At 45.9% G+C, this 24,415-nt stretch overlaps 1 protein-coding gene across 1 annotated transcript in view; it reads left to right on the top strand.

The window, feature by feature from the left end:
- Positions 1-24,415, top strand: part of FAM81A (family with sequence similarity 81 member A) — a 58,614-nt gene that overhangs the window by 19,514 nt on the left and 14,685 nt on the right. Inside the window, exons 3-6 of the mRNA XM_090029539.1 lie at positions 1,341-1,408; positions 3,067-3,340; positions 7,316-7,434; positions 17,677-17,806. Of these exons, the coding sequence (XP_089885665.1) occupies positions 1,362-1,408; positions 3,067-3,340; positions 7,316-7,434; positions 17,677-17,806 (570 nt within the window). The 5' untranslated portion in view covers positions 1,341-1,361. The remainder of the gene's footprint in view (positions 1-1,340; positions 1,409-3,066; positions 3,341-7,315; positions 7,435-17,676; positions 17,807-24,415) is intronic.

Here is a 24,415-nt window from a genome sequence, read left to right as displayed (position 1 = left end):
CACTGCCTGAGTGGGGCTCACACTGCTGCCGTTGATCAGAGGACAGTTGCTTCTGAAGATAAGTTGGATGTCACAGGGTTATTTGAAAGCCCGGAGCAGGAAATTAGGGGAAAGGGAAACTGGGAATATTTTTCTCAAAGTTTAATATTTTTTGAGTTCTGCGCTGGGTATGGTCAATTTTGAGGTTGGTGAGGTGGGTCATATTATAAATGAGTTGTAAAGCATTTTACCTAGGTCAATAATGGCTGGAGCTTATAATGTGAGGGCTACCAGTTGAGTGTGTAAAATTCTTTGCTGAATCTCCACCAAGTTTTTAGGAGGAGTGTATCAACATCACAAAAGCAGAAATGGCACTCACTAGCATTAAATCTGATGAAAAAGGTCAAGGAAAGCAAGTAAAATTAACCTCTGGCAGAAAACCTATCCCTTGCTTAGTTCCATAGGAGCCTTTCACCAAAGCAAACTTTATGTTGCATGAGCACAAGAACAATGATATCGTCTCATTCTTCTGCCCTACCAAACCCGTTCTGTGAGTAAAACTAGGTTTTCAGCCTCCAGGGTTGTTGGTTTCACCCAGTGGTTCTCAGCCTTTTTAGAGTCAAGGCACCTCTCCATAACTCTTCTGAATTTGGTGGTACCCTGGTTGAGAATCTCTGAGTTAGCATCTAGCTGTTTCCAGGAGATGGCTGCAGGGGCAGGACCTCACCCCACTGTGTCCTGCACTTTTTGGCTCCCTGAAGAGGCAAACAAAGTCTCCAACACCAAGGCTGCTCCTTTGGGCTCTCACATGCCAGTGCCTGGAGCCACCTGACCTTAAGGCTCCGCCTGCTGGTCCTGGAAGTGCAGGAAAGAATGAGCTGGGCTGAAAACCATGGCTCCATGTGTCACAGCTGCCTGCCTGCCTGTGGCAGAGTGCATTACTCAGAGCTTGGAGACTGCTGAGGGCTTGTGTGGGGGACAGTTTCAGACAAGCAGCCATTGGCACCCTTTCTCCATGAGATACTGTTGTGGGAGGAGGGGGAACATTTATACTGTTGCACATGAGCCAGGCAGCACAGCACCCACAGCATCCTGTTTGCGAATCACTGGTCTAACTCTTTTCATGAATGCTGAATCCATCTTCAAAAGCTCTTTAGTTGTTTTCAGTCAACAAATTTTCTTTCCTGTTTTGCTGTTTGAGATCAGATTTTGGACACAGGTATTTTGAAAGTGTGATATTGTATAAAATATCCAACGTTGAAACTCTCAGCATAATTTTAAGATATAGCAAATGCATTAAATCATTTCAGTGCCAGATATAAACTATTAACTAATATAAAGTTGTTGTTTTTTTTTAACAGACATAAATTATTGAATAGGAAATGGCACAGCGAAGCCCCATCTTTCCAACACTTGGTCCTACTGAAAGGTATGGTTACAAAATTAAGAATCCAAATAGAGGTTTGCAGGGGCAAACCCAGAAGGGGTGCTTTTGTGGAGTAGAGCTCTCTTAATTCTCTATTTTATTATAATGCTTTAACATGGAACATTTTGTTCTCAGTGCAAAAATCAATTGAAATAAATACTGAAGACATAGAGATTTCATAATCTAATGCATGAGCCAAATCATGAAGTCCTTGCTGAGTTTTTTTTTCAGTCCTTTCTCAAGCCTTCAACTGGGACTGAGGAAAAACAACAGACCTCAGGACTTGTACAAATGAAAACCTTCCAGGAGTAAGGAATATGTGTAAAAACTCAGGCCCAGCCAAACTGGCCTTCATTTACATCCTTCTTCAGCTCTGTTGACTTCAGTGGATTTACAACAAGATGTAAGTGAGAGCAAGTTTTGAAAGGATTTGGTTCCTGGGAATATCAAATAACATTTACAGAAAAAAAATGAAAGTAAGATATAAGGAGTTGATTTTCAAAGGTATGAAAGGAGTTGGGCATCTATATTAGCTTTATGCCTTTGAAAATCTTCCCCTAATGATTACAGCACATCTCTAAAAGATTTTATATTTCAGTGGCCAGAAGTCATAGCAGCCAGGAGCCCCCATTGCTTTCCATGAAAACTGTGGGGTGTGGAGCTCCTGTGAAAAAAATGGCCAAAAACTAGGTCAGGTACATAAATGGAAACAGAATTCTTTTGAAGTTTTGGCTTCTACACTGTGCAAAGCTTGTATTTAGTCTCTCCTGGATTTTAAAGCTTTAGACATACTTGTCCAGTTCCCAGAGAACAATCTTTTTGTATTGGTGCTCCAGGAGTAGTCTGTTTGGCAAAGAAAAGAATAGACAGCAATTTAAGATACTCCTTCTTAGTCTGTTTCTATTTAATGTACAATAGACACTTCTTACAGTTATTATGTTGAACAAGGATAGACATAAGGATGCACACATGTAACATAGTTTGCACACATGCTAGCCAAATGGAATAGAAACTGAATACAAGTATTCTGAGTTCCTGTTCCCAGTCAAAGTGCTGTGTCTGTGTCCTAGTTTCTCCCCAAACATGTCAAAGTCCTATTAATAGGAGCACATGCCTCAAGAAGATACTTTAGAGCAGTGTCTGCCGAACTTTTTTTGATGTGACCCTAAATTGGCCACCAACAGGGCCTCTTGGCTCGGTGCTGTGGGGTCTGCTGGGAGTGGAGTGTGGCAGTGGCTGGGGGCCGGGAGGGAGCCGCCATTGCTTGCTTTGTGCACGGCGCCCCTGCCCTGCCCGCCTTCCTGCTGCTCCTGGGCTGCACGTTGAGTGTGCATGTGCGTGTGTGTGTGTAGACCCTTCGCGACCCTACTGAGGACCCTGATTTGCATTGCACCCCAAGGTTGGGAACCAATGCTTTAGAGGGAGTGGGAAGAAAGTCCTCATTTCTTTTTTCAAATACCACGTATCCTGCTCCTTTTAATGTGTAGATCAATCAAGTATTCTGAGAGTTAGTTTTCTTTCTGGGGGGACAGTATTTCCCAGTGCTTTCTGCTAGGGTAGCAACCCTATAACCATGACTGTGACTAAAAGCCTAATAGAGGTTTGAGTACATATTTTATAATAATAACTCATGTGTTTGAATATTTTTTTCCTTTTCTTAGACGGATTCGAAATATACCACTCCATAGCCAGGCTTTGACAGCAGTTCCATTAGCATCTGCGAGTCTAGTGGATCAGCTAGAAGACCGAATTCTAAGCCATGAGAAAACAACCGCGGCCCTTGTGGAACACGCGTTTCGCATTAAGGAGGACATTGTTTCCACTCTGCATAGAATGCAGAACAAAGGGGGAGGAGATCGGTTGGCTAGGCAACTCTTAGAAGAACACATCCGAAACATAACTGCAATAGTGAGGCAGCTTAATCGGGACATTGAGGTATGCTATGGTCTTTCATAGGGTTAACACTGTCTAAACTACTGATTTTTTCTGAAGTAATAAAAAAATTAGCAAGATTTAATAAGCGAAGCTATCGTGAGAGCTGAAGAGCTTCTGAGCTCTTTATACCTTCTAACAAAGGGTATGCAAATTGCATAATTCTTTTGGTGGCTTTAAAAATAGCACAGGATGCCAGCAGGAGTTTAAATATAAATCCCACAGACAATTCTTTGTGGTATTAATGTATTTTCTTTCAATGCAAAGCTAGAAAACCTAGGCAATAGGTAGGGCGGGGTGGCACCTTAGAAACTGTCTTGTTTAGAGAGGTACAAGGTTTTTTAGGCAACAACATATTTTAGCAGAAGCTAGGAATCAGGGGGCACTTGTGCCTCCTGAGTCTGGGGGGGTGGGCACAATTTGTGGGCAGGCCCGGGGGTGAGCCAAAAGCCCCATATCCACTCCTATACTTCTGTGCTGTGGCTTAGCGCCCCACCCCCCCATGCTGCCAGCCCATATGGCAAATAAAACTGCCCTGTCCCGAGTGGTGCTGAGTCGGGGGCCAATCTTGGGGGGGGTACATGCCCCCCTGTGCCCTCCCTACCAGTCACCTGTGTCAGGAATGGACTAGCACAGTGGTGGTCAAATCCCAGTCTGTGGGTCAAATTCAGCCTGCAGAGCCATGGCATCCAGCCTATGGGGTCCCCATGGGTTGGAAAATTTGGCAGTGGGATAGCTATGGAAATTAATTCTACCACCCCTCCCCTGCTGCCAAATTACCAACCCCCTTGTGGATGGATTGTGCCTGGGCTGCCCCTATGCAGCTGGATCAGGCCTTCCCCCCTTCGCCCTCCCAGGTAGTAGAATTGAGGCTGAGCTGTCTCTCCCCCTCCCCCATGTTGCTGGATCAGGCCTGGGCTTCTGCCCCCCATGACTGGAATGGGCCCACCAGCCTGATCCAGCCCACAGACAGACTGGCACCATCCCATACCCCAGACTGGCCCATGGGGTAAAGCTTGAGTACCATGGGACTATCAGAAAGAAGCTACAAATATTGTTAGTTAGTGCAATGCTCACAGTGGCATAAGTAGGGTGGGGTGACTGGGGCAGCTGCCCTGGGTGTTGACTTGGGGAGGGGGTGGAGGACAGAATTGTGCTAGTGGCAGCAGCAGCAACCAGAAGTTGCCACAGATGTTGCCTGGTTGCACTGAACACTCATATCTAGGTCAGTGATTCTTCTGCATATGCACACTTAGCATGTGGGCACAGGATGCCTGGAACCCTTTCAAAGAGGGAATTTTTCACAAAGGGGTCAGCTGTACATTCTAGTTATGTGTGAACAAGCTCAGAATGATTCAAAGGGAGCAAAACCACTCCTTCATCCAGGTTTAAAGTTTTGCTGCAATTGAATCATTCTCAGCTCATTCGCACATACCAGTTATAATGTACCAGCTGATGCCCTGTTGAAACATTCCCCTTTTGAAAAGGCTCCAAAAGTCAGTGTGTAAATACACCTCCTAAATACACTTTAAATTCCAAGAGTTTAGATGTACAAGCCACTTTAGACCAGTTTAAACTTCCTGGAATGATTCAAAAGCACATTAGAAAAATCAAATACTATTTGGAGCTGGTCCTTCTTGAACTAGTTCAATGTTCTGTGCAGACAGAGCATTCCATGCTAGTGTCAGTCCTCCAGGCATCCCATGCTGCACTGCTCCTCACCCCCCAAAAAAACATGCAGGGCAGAGAGCCTTCTCTACTGCCCTTTAGCTCTATTGCTAACAGAAACCAGTCTGCAGGGGTGGGGAAGCAGAAAGCTTCTGTGTCAGTTTGACTTCCCTACTAGGGACCTTGGGTGGGGATCCTAGGTTTATTTAGAGGGGTGGATTAACTAGGTGTATGTGTGGTGGGGAGGAGTTGTAGCCCTTTGCCTAGGTGAATGGGTGGTTGTGCCTGTATCAGTAACCACCAGCAATTGCTGGGTGGGGTGGGAGGAAAGATCTATTGCACAATGGGCACTTAGCAGAATAGAATGGCTATCAATTCCATGCATGTGAAGTGAATTAGCACATTAACTGTTAATTGCTCCTGCCCTCTGTGCTGCACTCTTGCAGCAGCCCTGCCAGGTAGGTGCAGGTTCCACTCTGCATACGTATCTCTGAGCAATTGCTGGCAATGCAGGATAGTTGAGTGGTTAAAAAAGCTAGCAGGTTTGAGGAAGGGGTGGAGCACACCAGCACCGTGGGAACCACAAACAAGGGGCCACAAAGCCCCTCAGCACTTGGCAACCCCTCCGCTCTAGTCCCCTGCCCCAGTCCAGATCTTTCCTCTAGAGCAGGGACAGGCAGAGTGCCACTTAGGGAGTTTTGATGAGCTATTGTGGGCTAGGTCAGCACCCCCACCCTCCTCTCCAAAACTCCCTAAATGGCTTTGCCCTGCACATAGCTGGGTGGATGCGATGGAGCCGCAGGCTGATGAGGAGCGACATCTGGGAGCCGGACAGATGGGTGGGGCTGGGATTAGGATCTCTGGGCAGTGACAGTGCAGGGACAGTGTCTGAGGCAGAGACATGACCTGCTTTCGGTACACCCCTGCAAACAGTGCCAGTTCTGTGGGCAGGGGTATGTGGGGAGCAGATTGTGGCTCTGCCCTGGGCCCTGGGCCTATGCTATCATTGCCCAGCAATCCCAGGGGCTTTATGGAGACTGGCCTGGGACCTGCATGGGCAGGGGGCAGCATCCAGGAGTGGGATGGGAGGAGGGACGAGGGATGGAATTGGGATTGTGGGGTGCTGACAGTGCAGGGCTGGGGCCTGGGACACAGCCATGATCTGCACCCTGCATGCCCCTGCTTGCAGAATTGGTGCCTGTTGCAGGGACATGTGGCTTCATGGCTGTGCCCTGGGCCTCAGCCCTGCATTGTCACTGCCCCGTGATCTCAATCCCAATCCCAGCCCTGGCATAATCTCTGCCCACCCATCCCAATTCTGGATGCTGCTACCTGCCTACCTGCATCCCCATCCCATCTGGCCGGCTGCCTGTGCAAGTCCTGGGCCAGTCTCCACGGAGACTCTGCCTGCCCTCTTTGTCTGCTGCCCCCACAGGTCAGGTGGAGTGCCCAGGCAGTGGGGCCAGGTCCAGTGGCATCAGTGGAAACTGGCAGCAGCAGCTGGAAGAAGTTGCCACTGTAGGGGCTGCTGCGAAGTGAGTCTGGCTCCCGTGCCACCCTAGCCCCACTGTGTACCAGGGGGTGGTGGGACCAGCTGCACATGCCACACCCCAGGCTGCCCCCCATGCCTGGGCTGGGCAGGGCCAAAGGATCCACCATGGGCCAGACAAAATCCCTTGGCAGGCCAGATCCGGTCCAGAGGCCATATTTTGCCCACCCCTGCCCTAAAGAAATCTTGGACAAACTCTGGGCAGTGACCTCTGGAAGGCATGATGGTCTGGGTACTCTATTGCCCTCTGGTGGCATTTTGGTAGCAATACAGGTCCTAAAAGATGAAGGCTCTGCTCAGAACATTTAGCCATGTAAGTTGTTCTGCCCAGTGCCATTCTTGAAACGGTTCAAGTGTTATGTCTGTTACCTCTGCCCTTCACTCCCTTTTGCTTCCAGCATAACACCCACATTCCAGTAGTTGCTTAAATAAACAGCTTCAAGTCTGGTATCTTAGAAATTAACAGAATAAGGGATTTGGTGGAAAACGAGAAAGTGTAAGTTAATATTTGAGGGTTCAGTTCTGCTGCTCGTCTATTCCTTGCATTTTAACTGAATTTGAGAGTTTTATATGTTAATTGGACCCTAAAAATAAGAAGCCATAAAAGAATATTGTGTTCCTGTTTTAACATATTCACACATTAACACAGTTGTTATTAAAAGTGTGGTTATGCTTGAATTGTATTTAAAATATGATGAATGACTAACTCAACATATAGTTAGTGGCCTATTGAATTCTTTTTGTATGTTAATGTTTTATAGACACTTCAGGAACAAATACGTGTCAGAGATAACCTCAGCTATGGAACCAATTCTACCCTGAAGAGTTTGGAAATGCGGCAACTCTCTGGTTTGGGAGACCTTCGGGGGAGGGTTGCAAGGTAAGTGCCAATTTTGGGGATATTTTGATGCTGATTTTCTATTAATCTTACAGCATGCACTTCATTTTCAGTGGCAATGGGCCAGATTCAGCTTTGGCTTTATTCCCAGAATGAATTTGGTCCTGTAGTTTCAAGAAGATGCACTTGCATTCAAGTATCAAATATTAGAGATAATTACATCTCTCTTAATTCTGGTAATTAAGTCTGAACAAATGAGCTTAAATTTGAAAAATGTTTGAGTTTCGTTCAGGTTGAAAAGGCTTTCTTTTTGGAACCATCTCATTAGCACACCTTCTTAAAATGCCCTGGAACACTTCAGTCTCCAGAGGGCACATTAAATATTGTTTTAATTTTGTATGCATTTTAAGGAGGAAAAATAAATCACATAAATTATTAAAAAATAAAAAATTATTAAAAAAATAACAGTTGCTTGTTATTCCTGGGGTTTAAAAATGAATGGCAGCACAGAGTCACAAAGGTTCTGCAAATTCATTATACCATGAATTATACTTGTGCAGTTTCACAGCCTTTAGATTATGCAGTCAATGACACCTGCATCCAGGTAATGTGATTGTACAAATGTTGGTGACAACATACTCTGAAATTTCTGGGATGACAAATATGTTCTTAACTTCGCTGCAGGTTCTTTGACTAACAGCTTCAGTGTAAATGCACCATGGATGAATTTGTTCCATCATCTGGATTTTTTGTGGACTTTTTATTAGCATTACTATTCTTTGCTGGATCAGTTTTGCTACACGATTACCATTAATCTCTTTTGAGTTATTGATACCTTCAATTGCCTGGAAAAATCTAGTTGATACGGTGGAAGGTTAAAAGCTTCTGTAAGATTTCCTGATTGTCTCTCTTGAACAGTTCAAAGTTTCCATGAAGACTTGTTAGAGCAGTTTCTGGGGATTATAGGATTGATTTTTTTTCATTTTTTACAGTGAATACCCTTAAGTATAACAGGAATGAATCAAATGAATACTTAATTTGTTTTTTCAAGTCAGATAATATGTTGAAAATATGTTTATAGTTCTATAAGTCAATAATCGGTGATCACTGAAGAATCCCCTTAAAATTCACTGGTATGAGTTTTCCTGTATAGCTTTCTTTTCATATGAAGTGTTCACAATGAGATTCTACAAAACCTTCAGACAGATTCTATGTTTGAAGTTCAGTTAGCGTTAGTTTGTGGAACACTCATTTATGTTGCTGAAGGCTTTTTCATACCGTTGATTTTAATTGGATAATTCATGTGAACGAACATTGGCCAACATATATATGGTCTACAGTCATGGTGGGGGACAATGGTAATCTATCAATATTTACACCTCTATTTCTTTTTTACATGTCTACTAAGAGAACCTAAGTTGTACTGCTTCAGGTCCTGTTTCCTTGATGAACATAACAAAGTGACAGTGATTATACATAATAAAATGTTTCAGGTTGGTTGTCAGTATGTCTTGAAGGCTAGAAATCCATATTTGTTACTCACAGAAAATCAGTTTATTTTTGCTTAATTATTATTTTTTAATCGGATACTTATCTACCATGCATCTTGTATAATAAAATCTTCCCCTGCGAGGGAAGGTAAAATTGCTTTATTTGTAATGTGCTGAATTCAATTAGAACATTGTTCTGTGAGAGGGAATTAGCTGCCTTTAGCTACAAGCATATTTTGCTTAAAAATTATTGCAATAGGTGGCACTCCTGTCTTTCTCTGCTTTTTTCCCCCATAATATCATAGGGGTTTTTGGCTGTTTTATGGTTGTGACGTGCAGGAAGGACCAGACTAGATAGTGTTGTGGGCTGCTTTGGATACCTGTTTATTATGTTGTTGCCTGTAATTGCAGGGAACTAGAAATAATGGCCTGGGAGGTCCTGTCCAGTTCTATGTTCCTATTATAAATCCATCATTATTATTTAGTTTCTAGAAGCCTCAATTAAGGTTGTCCCAGGGGTTGTATCAATGCATACTGAGAAACAATTACTGAATGCTATGTTCTGCAGTTATGAAAATGCTGAAGCGTATAATTTCATCCTGACAGTTCCACTAAAAAAATCAAGGAGTGAGACTACCTTGCTGGCTTTCTAATGATATTTTATAGTTAAATTCTGTAAAATTGCACGTTAATCCCAGCTATTTACTGCCTATCTAAATCCTGCTCCCCCCCGGTTTAGGTTTAGGTTGATACCCTAGATGTGAATGACATATCTAGTCTTATCTTTATGATGGGATAAACTAAACTGACAGAGCTGAATAACCTGCAATGGAGACTTGATTCCAGATTACTACTGTTGCTTCAGGTCCATCTATACTTTGTATGAAATTGTGAGATTATTCAGCATGTGGAATGCTTTACAAATGTATCACAAACTGTCAACATTACTAAATAATCATAATTTTTAGGCTTAGTGAAACTTTTTTGAAATATGTAAGAACATTAGAATAGTTACAGGTTCATTTAAAAATGAATCCATCTAGTGCAGCATCTTATCTATGAAATTACTGATTCTATACATTTCCAGCATGCCACTACAAGTCTTGGGTATACTGCACAGGATTTAGAATCATAGAAAATGAGGGTTGGAAGGACCCTAAGGAGGTTATTTAGTCCACCCCCCTGCTCAAAGCAGGACCACCCTCAACTAGATCATCCTAGCCAAGGCTTTGTCTATCAAGGTCTTAAAAACTTCCAAACCACAACGTCCCTGGGTAACCTGTTCCAGTGTTTTACTATCCTTCTAGTGAGAAATTGCTTCCTAATATCTAACATAAACTTCCCTTGCTGCAACTTGAGACCATTGCTCCTTGTTCTGTCATCTGTCACCACTGAGAACAGTCCAGCTCCATCCTCTTTTGAACCCTACTTCAGGTAGTCAAAGGCTGCGATTAAATCCTCTCTGTCTTCTTGTCTCTAGACTAAATATGCCCATTTCCCTCAGCCTTGCCTCAGAAGTCATGTGCCCCAGTCCCAAAACCATTTTTGTTTCCCTCCACTGGAGTCTCTCCAATGTGTCCACATCCTTTCTGTAGTGGGGGGCCCAAAACTGAACACAGTACTCCAGATGTGACCTCACCAGTGCTCAGTAGAGGGGAATCATCACTTCATCCCTGTATACCCAAGCAATGCTCTTATACTCCTCTATAGTTGTTTGTCCAAGTTTCCACTTCTTACAAGCTTCCTTTTTGTGATTTAGTTTACTGAAGAATTCCCTGTTAACCCAAGCTGATTTTCTGTTATACTTGCTAGTCTTCTTGCAGATCAGGATGATTTGTTCTTATACTCTCAGTGAGGCTTCTTTAAGGTACAGCCAGCTCTCCTGGACTCTTCGCCCCCTCAGACTGGCTTCCCAGGGGATCCTCCCCATGTGTCCCCTGAGCAAGTCCAAGTCTGCTTTTCTGAAGTCCAAGGTCCTTACTTTGATGCTCTCCCTCCTTCCTTTTCTCAGAATCCTGAACTCAGTCATTTCATGGTTGCTGCTGCCCAAGTTGCCATCTACTAGTACATTAAACAACAATTATTCCCTGTTTGTGAGCAACAGGTCAAGAAGAGCACAGTAGGGGTGTGCAAAGCAGGCCCTATTCAGTTTGGATTTGGATTTGGCCCAAATCGGGGACAGTGGTTCAATTTATTGACTCGGATCACTGTCCCTGGTTCGATTCAACTGAATCCGACACTGAAGATTCAGCGTTGATTTGAAGAATCAGTGATTCAGACTCAATACACAGCTTAAAATTTTTTTTCCACATACCTTGAGGTACCAGTGTGGCTCATGAATGCGGCGATACTGGGGCGGATGGAGCATCTCAAAGGAGTGCAGGGTGGGGGGGGCTACCCATGTGCTCGTCAGTGAACCTGAAAGTAGACCAGAAATACTTCCAGTCCACTTCTGGGTCCACCAGGGAGCGCGTGGGGGCCCTTCCACACCTTGTGGCTCAGTGATCAGCTGTGGGGGGACCCCAGGTGCCCCCCCAGACCCAGGAGGCACCAGTTGCTGAGCCAAAGGGGGGGACCACCCAGCACGCTCTCCGGTGGACCCAGAAGTGGACCAGAAGTGCTTCTGGTCCACTTCTGGGTATGCTGAGTGTGCTGGGGATGCCGCCCCCCGTGCTTACGTGGGATGCTCCATCTGCCACAGCATTGCAGCATTTGCGAGCCCCATGCTACCTAGAGGTATGTAGAAAAACCATGTAAAGCTGTGTCTGTCTGAATCACCAAATCTTTCTGAATCTCTCTGAACCCAGTTGGAGGGTTCTGATTCAATTTGGAGAGATTAGAGGGTCCTCTGATTCAATTTGAATTCAGAGATTTGGCTACCAAATCAGGCCAAATCCCCGTTGAATTGAATCAGGGACTGAAGCTTTGCACAACCCTAGAGCACAGCCCTTAATTGGCTGTCCTAGCACTTGTACCAGAAAATTGTCCCCAAGACTCTCCAAAAACTTCCTGGATTGCCACACACAGCTGTATTGCCTTCCCAGCAGATGTTAGTGTGATTGAAGTTCCTCATGAGAATGAATGCCTGTGGTTAGGAAACTTCCATCAGCTGTTTGAAGAAAGCCTCATCCACCACTTCCTCCTGGTCTGGTGGTCTATAGCAGACCCCCACCACAACATTAGCCTTGTTGGTCTCCCCTCTGACCTTAACCCAGAGACTTTCCGCAGGCCTATCTCCAGTTTCATATTGGAGTTCTGAGCAATCATATGGCTCTTTTACATAAAGTGCAACTCCTTCTCCTCTCCCTGCTTGTCCTTCCTGAGCGGTTTGTACCAATCCATGACTGTGCTCTAGTTATGCGAACTCCCACCAAGTCTCTGTTATTCCAATCACATCATAGTTCTGTGACTCTGCGAGGACTTCCAATTCTTCCTGCTTGTTTCCCAGGCTCCATGCGTTCGTGTACAGGCACCTAAGGTGTAACTAGTTGATTGTCCTCATTTCTCAGGAAGAATGAGAATACCTCCCCTGTTGCCCCCTCCTGCCTTCTCTTCCTCCAGGTCACAACTTCCCCACTTATCTCAGGTCTTACCTTTGGTCTCCATCCTCTGACAAACCTAGTTTAAGCCCTCCTCACTAGGTTAGTGAGTCTGTCTGCAAAGATGCTCTTCCCTCTGTTCATCGGGTGGATCCCATCTCTTCCCAGAAATCCTTCTTCTTGGAACACCATTCCATGGTCAAAGAAGCCAAAGTCCTGCTGGCAACACCACCTACATAGCCAGGTAGGATGCACCCTCTCCTGCCCAGACCTTTCCCTTAACCAGAAGAATTGAAGAGAACATCACCTGAGCCCCCATCCCCTTCACCCTTGCACCCAGAACCCTGTAGTCACTTTTTATCTGCTCAGGGTCTCCCTTGGCATATCATTAGTGCATACATGGATGAGCAGCATGGGGTAGTAGTCAGAGGGCTGGATAAATCTTGGTAATCCCTCTGTGACATCTTGGATCTGGACTCTGGGCAAGTGGCAGACTTCCTGAGACAACAGGTTAGATTGGCAGATGGATCCCTCTGTCTCCTGCAGAAGGGCATATCCAATGACCACCACCCATTGCTTCATCTTGGTGGTGGTGATTTTGATCCTTCTCACCTTGAGGAGTTCTGGCCTGTCCTCCTTCACCAATGGAATATGATCCTCCCCCGCTATTGTCCCATATCTATTCTCCAGATGAACAGCTGCAGGTGGAAATGAAAATTTCTGTTTGCTGCCAGAGGTTACAAGCTTCCAGAGTCCATGTTCTCTCCCTTCTCTAGCGCTGCCTCTAGCAATTCTTCCTCCACAGTCCCAGAGATCTCCTCCAGCACTGAATTGATGAATTCCTCATGGTGGAGGATGCTTTGGAGCCTCACCAACACCTCCTTTAGCTCTCTTGCCTTTTCCCTGAGCAACAGCTCCAGAAGTCAACACTCACACTGCAGGCACTCCCCCACTTGGCCATCAGCTGAAGGAACCTACAAGCCACAGTCCCCACAGTACCAAGCTCGGACTCAGGTGGAAACCTTGGTGGTGAGTGGTCCTGCCTGGACAGAAACCTCACAGGTGCCAGCAGAGGCAGTGGCAGTGACTCTGGCATTGTGATGTCTTCCAGCCATTTTCTTGAGTCTCTTAATCTGCCTCTTCTCTTTTACTGCCCTTCTTCCAAGCACATCTCCTCTAGTGAACTCACCTGGAAGCTGGCCTGTTTTCTGTTCCTTGGCTCCAAAGTAGGGCTGTCAATTAATTGCTGTTAACATGTGCAATTAATGCATTTATTTGTTTTTGCATTAATTTTTTTAATGCGTGTTAATCGCTGCTGGTGCTGGGAGAAAAGGAGCCCCTCTCCCCTTGCTGGTGCATGCCTTCCTGTGTGCTAGGGGAAAAGCAGCCCTTCTCCTCTTGCTGCTGCTCACCCCCCCGGGAGCAGACTCAGTAGTTGGATGCAGGTAAGTGTATGGGGAGGGATGGGCAGGGGTTGGAGGGTCAGGTGTTAGGGACAGTCTAGGGTTTGTGTATATCCAAAAATACTTATAATAAATTCAGATTCTATTATTGTTTATGTGCATGATTACAATTGCGATTAATCACAACAATTTTTTAAATCTTGAGATTAATTGTGATTATTTTTTTAATTGCTTGACAGTCCTACTCCAAAGGGTTCCTTTTTCCTGATTTCTCACACCAACCTAAAAGGCTCAGCCCTCAAAGGCATGGGGTGGGGCAGCAAGCTGACTAGTGAACTGCCTGCAAACTGCTTGCCCTGTCTGCTGCCTCTCTGGTTGCTTGGGGAGTCTCCTTTTATACCCTCCTGGGCCAGACTGGCTCCACCCCCTTGTTAGGGTTTCTGTCAGTCACAGGCAGCAATCACTTGACAATCAGCAATCACTCAACTAGCAACACTCCCAGCTTCTCAGAGCACATACCCCATATACATATACAGCCCACCAAACAACACTCAGCATGCCAAAGGCACAGGCAGCTCCAGATCATTTACTTTTCCTGGGCAAGATCTGGTGCCTGGTGCCTGGCTTCTCTTCCCTTTCCCCTTCCCCGTTTTGCTCCCAGCAGACTGCCTGAAAACTGCTTGCCCCATTTGCTGCCCCTGGTGCTGGATTTAGTCTTAAATAAACCATATTTTGTACTAAAAGGTACCATCCTGCTGTGTAAAGTACTTGGTCTGGTCAAGTGATTCTCACACAGGATGCTGTGGAACCCCAGGGAGCTGTGGAATCCTTTTAAGGGTGTCATGAGACACTGATCAATATTAGCATTGTTAGCTGCGGAAACGTATGACCCACAAGATAAACCCAGAGATTTCAAATAGGAATCCATGGTGTCACAATCATTCTGATCTTTTTCAGTAAAAAACGAATGAAAGCTAAGAGCTGGCACTCTATGGTTAAGAACAGACAGTCAAAAAGCCCAAGGCTGAATAAATTCAATCTTTGCAGTTTATTCTAAGCTGTGTAGATTGAACCAATAATTAAGTGAACAGGCATTCACTTTTGATTCCAGAAATGCACCCACATACCTGCAGTGGTCCGGATCAGAAGCTGGGGGACGCTGGAGCACACCTCTCTGCTCTATTGGAGCAGACAGCTTGGGCCAAGGCTAGCCTGCTATCCTGTGGGGGAGGGAGGGCGAGGGGGGTTTGTGGGCAAACAACAAAGCATTCTGGGATGCTGGGGGACTGTGAGTTAACTTGAACCTGGAAGAGATATGGGACAGAGGTTCAATAAATGGATTTAATCTAAACCAGTTAAGTCGGATACTATAACCTTCCAGGTTTATCTTAAACTGGTTTCAGCCATTTTGAAAGCAGTTTATGTGCACTGAACTTCTGTTGTGTTACACATTTGAACAGTTTCTGATCACTTATTCTGATTTATGTGTAATTTATTTCCCTGGTCTATAAGGGATGCCTTGGGTCTGACAAAGGATACCTTGAGTCTAATGTGGGAGGGGAACCTTGATTCCAAACAGATTGAGAACCACTAGTGTAAGTGTATAGCCGTTTGTAAGAGTCAGATTTGATCATTTTATCATTTCTTTTAAACAGTACTGGTTTAAAAAGAAATATAGTATACTGAAACTCAGAATGTGTTCATTCTAATATTATAAAACCCTTAATCTGTCTGTCCGTAACACTTTATTTGCGCTCTCATTGGCTGGCAAACAGCCAATCAGAGTGCAAAGAAGCATTTGGACAGGCAGCAACGCGCTGCCATGATGGCAGGGACACAGGGGACGGAGCTGGGGGGCAAGGTCAGTGCAGCTGGCCTTGCCCCCTTGCACTGCTCCCTAGAGGTGACGGCAATGGAGTGGACGGAATGGGGCGGGGGGGGCAAAGTTCTGCCCTCAGAGCTGGCCTTGCCCCCCCCCCCCACTCCTTGGAGGTGATGGCAGTGGCAACGCAGGGGGGAGTGGGGTCAGGGTGCTGCGGGAGGGTGAGGCCACTGATGCTGGCCTCAGCCCACCCTCCCTCCTTCCATCATTGCTGTCTGCAGGGCTGACCCGGCAGCAGTGGGGGGAGGAGCAGGCCCTACGTGGGGGAAGGAGTGGGTGTGCCACAGTGGTGAAGGTGTCGCTGTCAGGGGAGAAGGGGAGGAGTGGGCCCAGGCCTGATCCGGGGGGGGAGCAGGCCCACTGCGGTGGTGTGTGGGAAGCAGTGGGCCCAGCCCAATGTGGCTCGCCACAGCAGCGGCTGGAGGAGGGGAGGAGCAGGCCTCCTCTCCCCCTCGGGTCCAGGCCCATTCCTTTCCCCTTCCCTTCCCTTCCTCCGCATCAGCCCCAGACCTGCTCCTCCCATCTCCCTGCCGCCGCTGGGTCAGCCCAGGCCTGCTGCTCCCCTGCCCTGCTGTGGTGGCCTGGCTTCTTCCCATCCTCATGTCTGGTCCTCCCCTGCATCAGGCTTGGGCCTGCTCCTCCCCTCCCCCAGGCACTGCAGTGGGAAGGGGAGGAATGAGCTCGGACCCCAAGCAGCAGGAGGGAAGGGGGCAGTGGGCCTGGATGGGGGGTGGGGCACAGGGCTCCATCCCCACTTGCTCCCCACCCTGTCATTCTTGATGGGCATTGGCTAGTATAGTAATACTGACACATTGTTATGTGGCTACTCTTTATTCTGTTTGTTTTCCACTTTAGATTTTACTTTTCTTTTGGATTTAAACAGTAATAATGATATTTGCTATGACTTGGAGGATGAAAATGCATCTTGGCATGAATGTGCTGTGCCTGAAATAATAACCAAAAAAGGTTTAAACGTGTCACTAATTTGGATAATGGTTTACCTGCCATTTGTTGTCAGATGACACTGCCTTTTGTCTTCAAAAACCTCAGCTTCTCCCTGTTCTCAATCAATTTCATGGATTATCTAACTTGGATATTACATATTTTACTGAAAATACACATTAGTCATACTTTTGAGAAGCCTTACTCCTAATCATACTGTACTTATATTTTTACAATTTAGTTAATTTATTTATTGTACTACTTACTGTAGATGAAATTAATCAAGAGTATTTTTTGAATCGGGATAAAATACATAATACCATATAATATACTGTCTGTCGTACAGACATTGAATATAAAAAGATACCAAGGAGGGTGATGCTCATTATTGTGATCCAATCATAATAATGAATCTGATGATAATAATTTTGTCTGAAAAAGAACTAACAACTGTCCAATTTGCCCTATCTTGTTTATTGCAGTAGTTACTGTAGTTACATGGTATTATTTTGTGAATGTAGGCATAAATAACCATGTACAAGCTAGAAAACTTAAAATATGACATCTTTTGATAATTACCTTGATAATTACCATATTAGCTACATCTAATAAGTAGACTGTGTGAAGAGGCTAATAAGTACACTGTGTGAAGGGGCTGACAGAGCATCAGACTCATGGCCAATTACATACATCTTAACAGATGTTTGATGTATTGTGAAGAATAAACTAAGGTATTAAAACTGTTTACCTCATAATGTGATTTCCATAACTACAAAAACATGTTATGTCCAAATAATTTCAAAGATTAAATATTTTGGATAGCTGAGTATATTTGAACATGATAACGTGCACCAGGCAGGGGGATGGCTGGCTACGTGCCATGAGACATGCTCATTTCTTAAAATCTCAAAGAGCCGAAATGCTTTTCTAGACAGATCAGCACCTTTAGCACTGATCATTTTAAAAGGCTTGGGTTGTACATTGTATTCTGCTGTTGTCATCAGTTCTTTTGGTATTTATCTAAACAGGTGTGATGCTGGTTTGGCCCGACTTTCTGCAGAGCATAAGATTACATATGAAAGACTTCAGAGCTTGAGCAAAGACCAACAAGCTTCTAAAATGATCTTAGAATCAAAAATCAAAGAGGCAGAAATACAGGTATGTTATATATTTTAAATCAACTGACCTTCATGAGTGAGAGAGTTCAACACCATTAACGAGGATACCATATGATAAATGGATTTCCATTACAAATGGAGTTTCAAGCAGCCAAAAGAGGCATTGCCAATGTCTTGAGTACAGTATGCTCAAGTTAAGTTTATATTCTTGGGACTGAAAAAGGCCACACACTTGTTGCACAAACTGCAGTTCGTTCCCTGGAGGCATGCAGAGATCACAGACACATAGACATCAGTCGGCACTTAAGGGTTTATTTGCTTGCAAGCAAGGTCGGGGCGGTGACGTGCTCAAATCAGCTCCAGACAACTGATTGTGTTTGCAAGCGGCTTTTATGCTTCTCAAATCTCCTTAACGCGTGTGTAGATATAGAAGTTCTTGCAACTTACTCCCACATTATATGAACATACATGTAATTACACCATTATATACGTTGCATGTATAGTATAATTAGTTATTTGAGTAGGGGGGGCGGAGAGGTAAATATGTAACAGCTAATTAAGCATGCTCAGTACTACAAGAGTTCATCAAGAGTTCATTCCTTTAGGCTATGCAGTTAAATTCCAGTTTGAACTGGTTTCTGTAATCAGCATGTGAAAGTGTGAGGAGGAGAGAGATAGTCTCGGGCAGCAGCTTCCCTTATCAAGGACAAGATTCCAGCTGTGCAATTCTAACAATATTCCCCCCTCAAGATGCTTTCTGCTTCCCATTCCTATTTAGACAGATTAAGATAATTACGAGGAATCTTTCTAAGAACCATAACCTTTGCTGCAGTCTGCGCTTTGAGGGGGACTGTCGCAACTTGCATTCCTTCAACGGTGGTGTTATTAATCTTATGAAACAGGGAGTAAGGCAAGGAATAAAAATCAACCCAGTCAGAGCACACAGAAATACAAACCCTACTTTTCTCCACCAGGCTCCCCCAAGCAGATTAGACCACCAGTCCCCATCCCATGTGTTTTTCCACTTTTGTATTGGTACATGGGCTATTTTCCTAATCTCCTTGGCAATCTCTAAGATTGCTTTCCCGTTATCATCTATTTGGAGACAACAGTTAGAAAGGTTGAACTTTCCGCAGACTCCACCATCCTCTGCGAGTAAATAGTCTAAGGCCATTCGATTTTGGTATATGGCTTCTCTCTTCTGAGAACTCTGTCTGGCCAGTAACTCGAGAGCAGTGGCAGTTTGGTTAGTAATTATTTCCAAGACTGCCTGCAATCTGATAATTCTATTTAACATGTATATTGGTATTCGGTATCCCCAACTTCCATCACTGGCCCATGTGGCCGGTCCATAATACTCAATAATCCTTTGAGGGGGCCATTCATCCTCCTTCCAGTTTTGGGAGCCACCCTGTGTCAAACTTACATCAATACTTCTCTTGTCCCTCTTCCAATCATCATACAAAGAGATCCCCAACTTATTTCCAACCTCAAATGGTAGTAAGAAGAAAACTGGTATAATCACCCCAATGTACCAGGTTCCTACCCACCCTTGTGGTAGTATTGTATAGGCCCGTCGTCCGCAAATCCAATAGTGTCCTTTTAAAGCCCTATTTTCTCTATCAGTGGCATTTGGAGGGGCCCAACCATAGGGCATCTCAGGAAACCCCAATCCCCCTCCCAGACCTAAAGGACCAGCAGCTGTGAGGTTTCCTCTCATGGAACATTCCCATAGCCCATCCTGGGTATTGTTTGTACAATCTGTCCAATAACTACTTTGATTTGTGGCACTCCAAAACTTATTAAACCACGCAGTTGTTCCATTAGGGTGCTGCCACACTAGCTGATCATACCCTGAACTGTTAGGATAAGAATTCTGTTCTGATTTTGTAAGGTTCATCCACTGCACCTTCAAGGTCCATGCACAATGGCTATGTCCTAAACTCCTTCCTGTACCATTATTACTGATGCAATATTCCCCCAGTGCTACCTGGGAAAGGTCCCAGCTATGGTTTTCATCCCATTCTTGACTAGTATTTCTAACATCCACCGTACTACTTACTAGCCACTTTGGGGCCAGAGGAAAAGCCCTCCAAGGCCACCGTCCTCCGACCTCCTGGAGTCCCCCACAGGCCCAGCAGTTGGTGAGATTGAAGATACCTGCAATTCTTTCCATCATGTCAACATACAAATTTGCTTCTGAGGGAGCAATTGAGGGGGACGGGGATATAGAGTGACGGCTAGGGCTGCTCGATCCTGCCTCCTTTACTACACAGATAACAACAAGGCATATTAAGACTCCCGCCATATCCCCCCTCTCTTGAGATCGAATACAACCTAAACTCTTCTTTTGTTACTTCCTTATCTAATTTTCTGGACTCTGAGTAAGCCGCCTCAGGCGCACTGGAGATCACCAGTTGGTTCACAGCTCCATCTGCTGGCTTCTTGTTCCGAGGACGGCTCAGCCTCCGGAGTGAGCCCGTCCTGGGAGCTGGTGTCCTCTGACGCTCGTGGATGTCTTTTCACACGGGTATGGTGTATCCAACGGTCATGGCCAGCAATCTTTACAGCGGTGTGGGTTGTTAAAAGTACCTGGAAAGGGCCACTCCACCGCTCAGTCAAAGGTTTCTTTTTCCACCGCTGCACCGAGACCCAGTCTCCCGGGCGGAATTCATGTACCTGAACGTCTAAAGGCAGACGTTGAAAGGAGGCTGCATACCTGTGAAGAGAAGACAAGACAGACTGCAAAGCAATAACATACATGTGAAGCTCGCTATTACCTAATTCAAAAGTTACATTTTCTCGCAATCTAGGAGGTAAGACCCGAGGAGGCATGCCAAACATAATTTCATATGGGGTTAATTTGATGCCTCGTCGGGGAGTGTTTCGAATGTAAGTAAGAGCTAGCGGCAATGCCTGAGGCCACTTAAGGTGTGCTTCAATACAGATCTTGGTGAGTAGAGTTTTTAAGGTCCTATTCATGCGTTCCACTTGTCCTGAACTCTGTGGTCTCCATGGTGTGTGTAGTTTCCAAGTGATCTTGAGGGCTTGTGCGACTTCTTGAACTACCTTTCCTACAAAGTGTTGTCCTTGATCCGACTCGATGGATTCGGGCAGAGAATACCGGGGAATGATTTCCTGCAACAGATATTTCACTACTGTAGTCCTGGTGGACCATGCCTCAACACAACTGGAGAGCTGGTCTACCATGAAAAGTAAAAACTTATGATGTCTGGACCGTGGCAGCTCAGCAAAATCAATCTGCCATGCTTGTCCAGGGTACGCTGCCCAGGGTCTACCTCCCATTGGCACAGGAGGTTTCATTCGAGGGTTTACTTTCTGACATGTGATGCACCTGGTAGCAATGCGCTGAGCTTCTACATATAGCCCTGGGGCTACTGCTTGGTGGATCATTAGATCACCCATAGCCAAGCCTCCCCTATGGGTACCTGCATGGAGCTGGTGCAGCACCTCTCGAAGTAATGGCCTAGGTATCATGACTCTCCCTCCTGGTACTATCCACCACCCATGGGAGTTCTTTTCTGCACGAGTCTCCTGTGCAAATTTATCTTCAGGGGAATACTGCGGGACTAGATCCCGGACGTATGGCCATACGGCATGGGACAAGGCCTGCCTGGATAATTCCTCTGCCTCTCCACCAATAAATGCAGTTTCCTTTGCTGCCGCATCAGCCCTTGCGTTTCCAAGCTTATGCTTTTCCTCAGCAGCCTTCCCATGGGCTCGCACCTGAATGACTGCTACCTCTTTAGGCTGGTGGAGTGCATCTAGTAGCTTGATAATCTGGGGGCCGTTAGCAATTTTATTCCCAGAAGCCGTAATGAAACCCCTTTCTTTCCACAATAGTCCGTGCGCATGAACCGTAGAAAAAGCATAGCAAGAATCAGTATATACATTAACCCGCTGGCCTGCCCCCAACTGTAATGCTCGGGTGAGCGCAGTGAGTTCTGCGGCCTGTGCCGACCATGAGCTCGGGAATAATTCCCTCCATACTACCTTATCCAAGGTTACCACTGCACATCCTGTTCGTCTTTTTCCATCGATGACAGAGCTGGAGCCGTCTACGAAGTATTCAGCATCTGGGTTCTCAATTGGGTCCTCAGTAAGATCAGGTCGCACCTGTGTGGTTTGATTCAGGACCTCAAGGCAGTCATGCGTTGGTCTCCCTGGTTCCGGCAGCAAGGTTGCAGGGTTCAAAGCTGTGGTATGTTTGAAAGTAAGTCCTGGATTAGAGAGCAAAAATATCTCATACCATGATTGTCTGGAGGGGTTGAGAAACTTTCCCCCCTCAGTCCCTAGAATCTGGGGAACTCCATGTGGGGTGTGTATTTCCATATCCGCACCCATGACTATCTTCTGGGCTTCTTCGACAACAACTGTTGTGGCTGCCACAGCCCAAAGGCAGGCTGGCCACCCGAGCGCAACTGGATCTAGAACCTTTGAGTAATATCCCACGGGTCTCCAAGTTGGGCCTGATGGTTGTGTCAGCACCCCTGATGCAACCCCTCGATTCTCATGAACATACAGTCGATATGGCTTTTTATCATTTGGGATGGCCAGGGCAGGGGGCTGGGTTAATGCTGCCTTAAGCAAATCAAAGGCGTGCTGCATTTCTTTAGTCCATTTCCATTCAGTGAGACCCTCCTTAGTCAGGGAGTCATACAGCAGTCTGGCCTTCCCACCATAATCTTGTATCCATAGTCAACAGAACCCAGTTAGCCCTAGGAATGCCCGCAGCTCCTTGGGTGACTTAGGTGAGGCTAGACCTTGGATTGCCTGTATGCGGTCCGCACTCAGGGCTCTGACTCCCTTTGAGAGCTTATATCCCAGAAATATAACTTGAGGCTGACATATTTGGGCTTTCTCTCTAGAGACCTTATATCCTTTTCCCCCTAGAGTGTTTAGCAGTGATCTGGTGGCTTCCTCGCAGAGTTGCAAATTTGGGCTTGCAACCAGCAGGTCATCCACATACTGGAGGAGAGTCACTGCGGGGTGTGATCCCTTCCACTCCTCCAAGTCCTTCTGAAGGGCAAGTCCGAAAATATGGGGGGCTGCTATGAATCCTTGTGGGAGAACTGTCCACATGAGCTGGGCTTTATGGAAAGTATCTGGGTCCTCCCATTCAAAAGCAAACAATTTTTGGCTCTCTCAGTAAAATGGAACGGAGAAGAAAGCATCTTTCAAATCTAGCACTGAGAATATTTCGACTTCCCCCGGTACTTGTGTCAAAATCGTATGTGGGTTCGGGACTACAGGGTGGTCTGAAAGAACCTTCTTATTTACTGCTTGCAGGTCTTGGACCAGTCTATATGAGACCCCATCCGCCTTCGGCACTCCAAGAATGGGGGTATTATATGGTGAGGACCCTTCCACTAGCCATCCGTACTTCTTGTATTTCTCTATTAACGGCTTGAGTCCAACCCTGGCCGCTTGGCTGAGTGGATACTGCTTTACCCGAACGGGCCCCTCCCCATCCTTGAGTATGATCCTTACCGGGGAGACCGACTTAGCTCGTGCAGGGGTTCCATCAGCCCATACCGAAGGGTCTACTCCAGTCATGTGATCTTCAGAACTTACTACAGGGCGTCGGTCCTCTAGGAGAGCCATCTGATAGTTCGAGCTCTGCTTGACAGGTAACTGGACCACCATCTGGTCGTCTCTGAAAAATATCTCAGCTTGCAGTTTTGTGAGTAGGTCTTGTCCAAGCAGCGCAACCGGGCAACTTGGAGAATATACAAAGGAGTGCTCAAGCAAATGGTCCCCCACTTTGGTGAGGAGTGGCTTACAAATGGGGAGTTGGGATTGCGTTCCCTCAATCCCTTCCACAGGAACATGCTGTTCGCTAGTTCCTGCACGAGGGGTTTTTTCTGGAATCATTGAAAATGTAGCCCCAGTATCAACCAAGGCTTCAAAGTCTTTGCCACCAACCCTAATAGTTACCATGGGATCTTCTTGGGCTCCAACCCGAAGGGTAGCGGTCTTAGATCCCTGTCCCCTTCATTCTGTGTCCTCACCCTTTTCCTCTGCCCGCATGAGGTGACCCCTTGGTTCACCCTCTCTCTTCTCCTTCAGCTTTGGGCATTCCCTCTTCCAGTGTCCTTTCTCCCTACAGTAAGCACATACGTCCACTCCCACTCTTCCTCCTTTCCCTTTCTGTATCCCAGCCTTTCCAGGGTTACCTCCAGTTATAGCAGCCGCCAGCACTGCCATCTGTTGCTGAGCCTTTTTATCCTCCTTGCGCTCCTGCACTTACTCACGATTCCCGTATACCTTATATGCGATTTCCACCAGCTCTGAAATCGGTTTCCCAGGACCTCCCTCAGTTTTCTGTAGCTTCCTACGAATATCAGCAGCAGATTGACCAATAAACATAAGATTTACCATGCGTTGATTATCTGGGGCTTCTGGATCTAGGTCCGAAAACTTGCGGAACGCCTCGTACAGCCTCCCAAGGAAGGCTGAGGGATCCTCTTCTTTTCCCTGTCTCACTTCATACAATTTAGACAGATTAGTAACCCAGGGCACTGCCTTCCCCATTGCTTCCACTATAATCCCCAGATACTGTGCAGTCAGCTCTCTTCCTGTTGTGGTATGATTATCCCATCCCGGTTCCTCAACAGGGCAGGTATCA

Source organism: Crocodylus siamensis, chromosome 15, assembly GCF_052110815.1.
Source record: "Crocodylus siamensis isolate JL-2025a chromosome 15, ASM5211081v1, whole genome shotgun sequence".
In the NCBI taxonomy this organism is placed as follows: Eukaryota; Metazoa; Chordata; order Crocodylia; family Crocodylidae; genus Crocodylus; species Crocodylus siamensis.
This window is presented reverse-complemented; position numbering and strand designations above follow the sequence as displayed.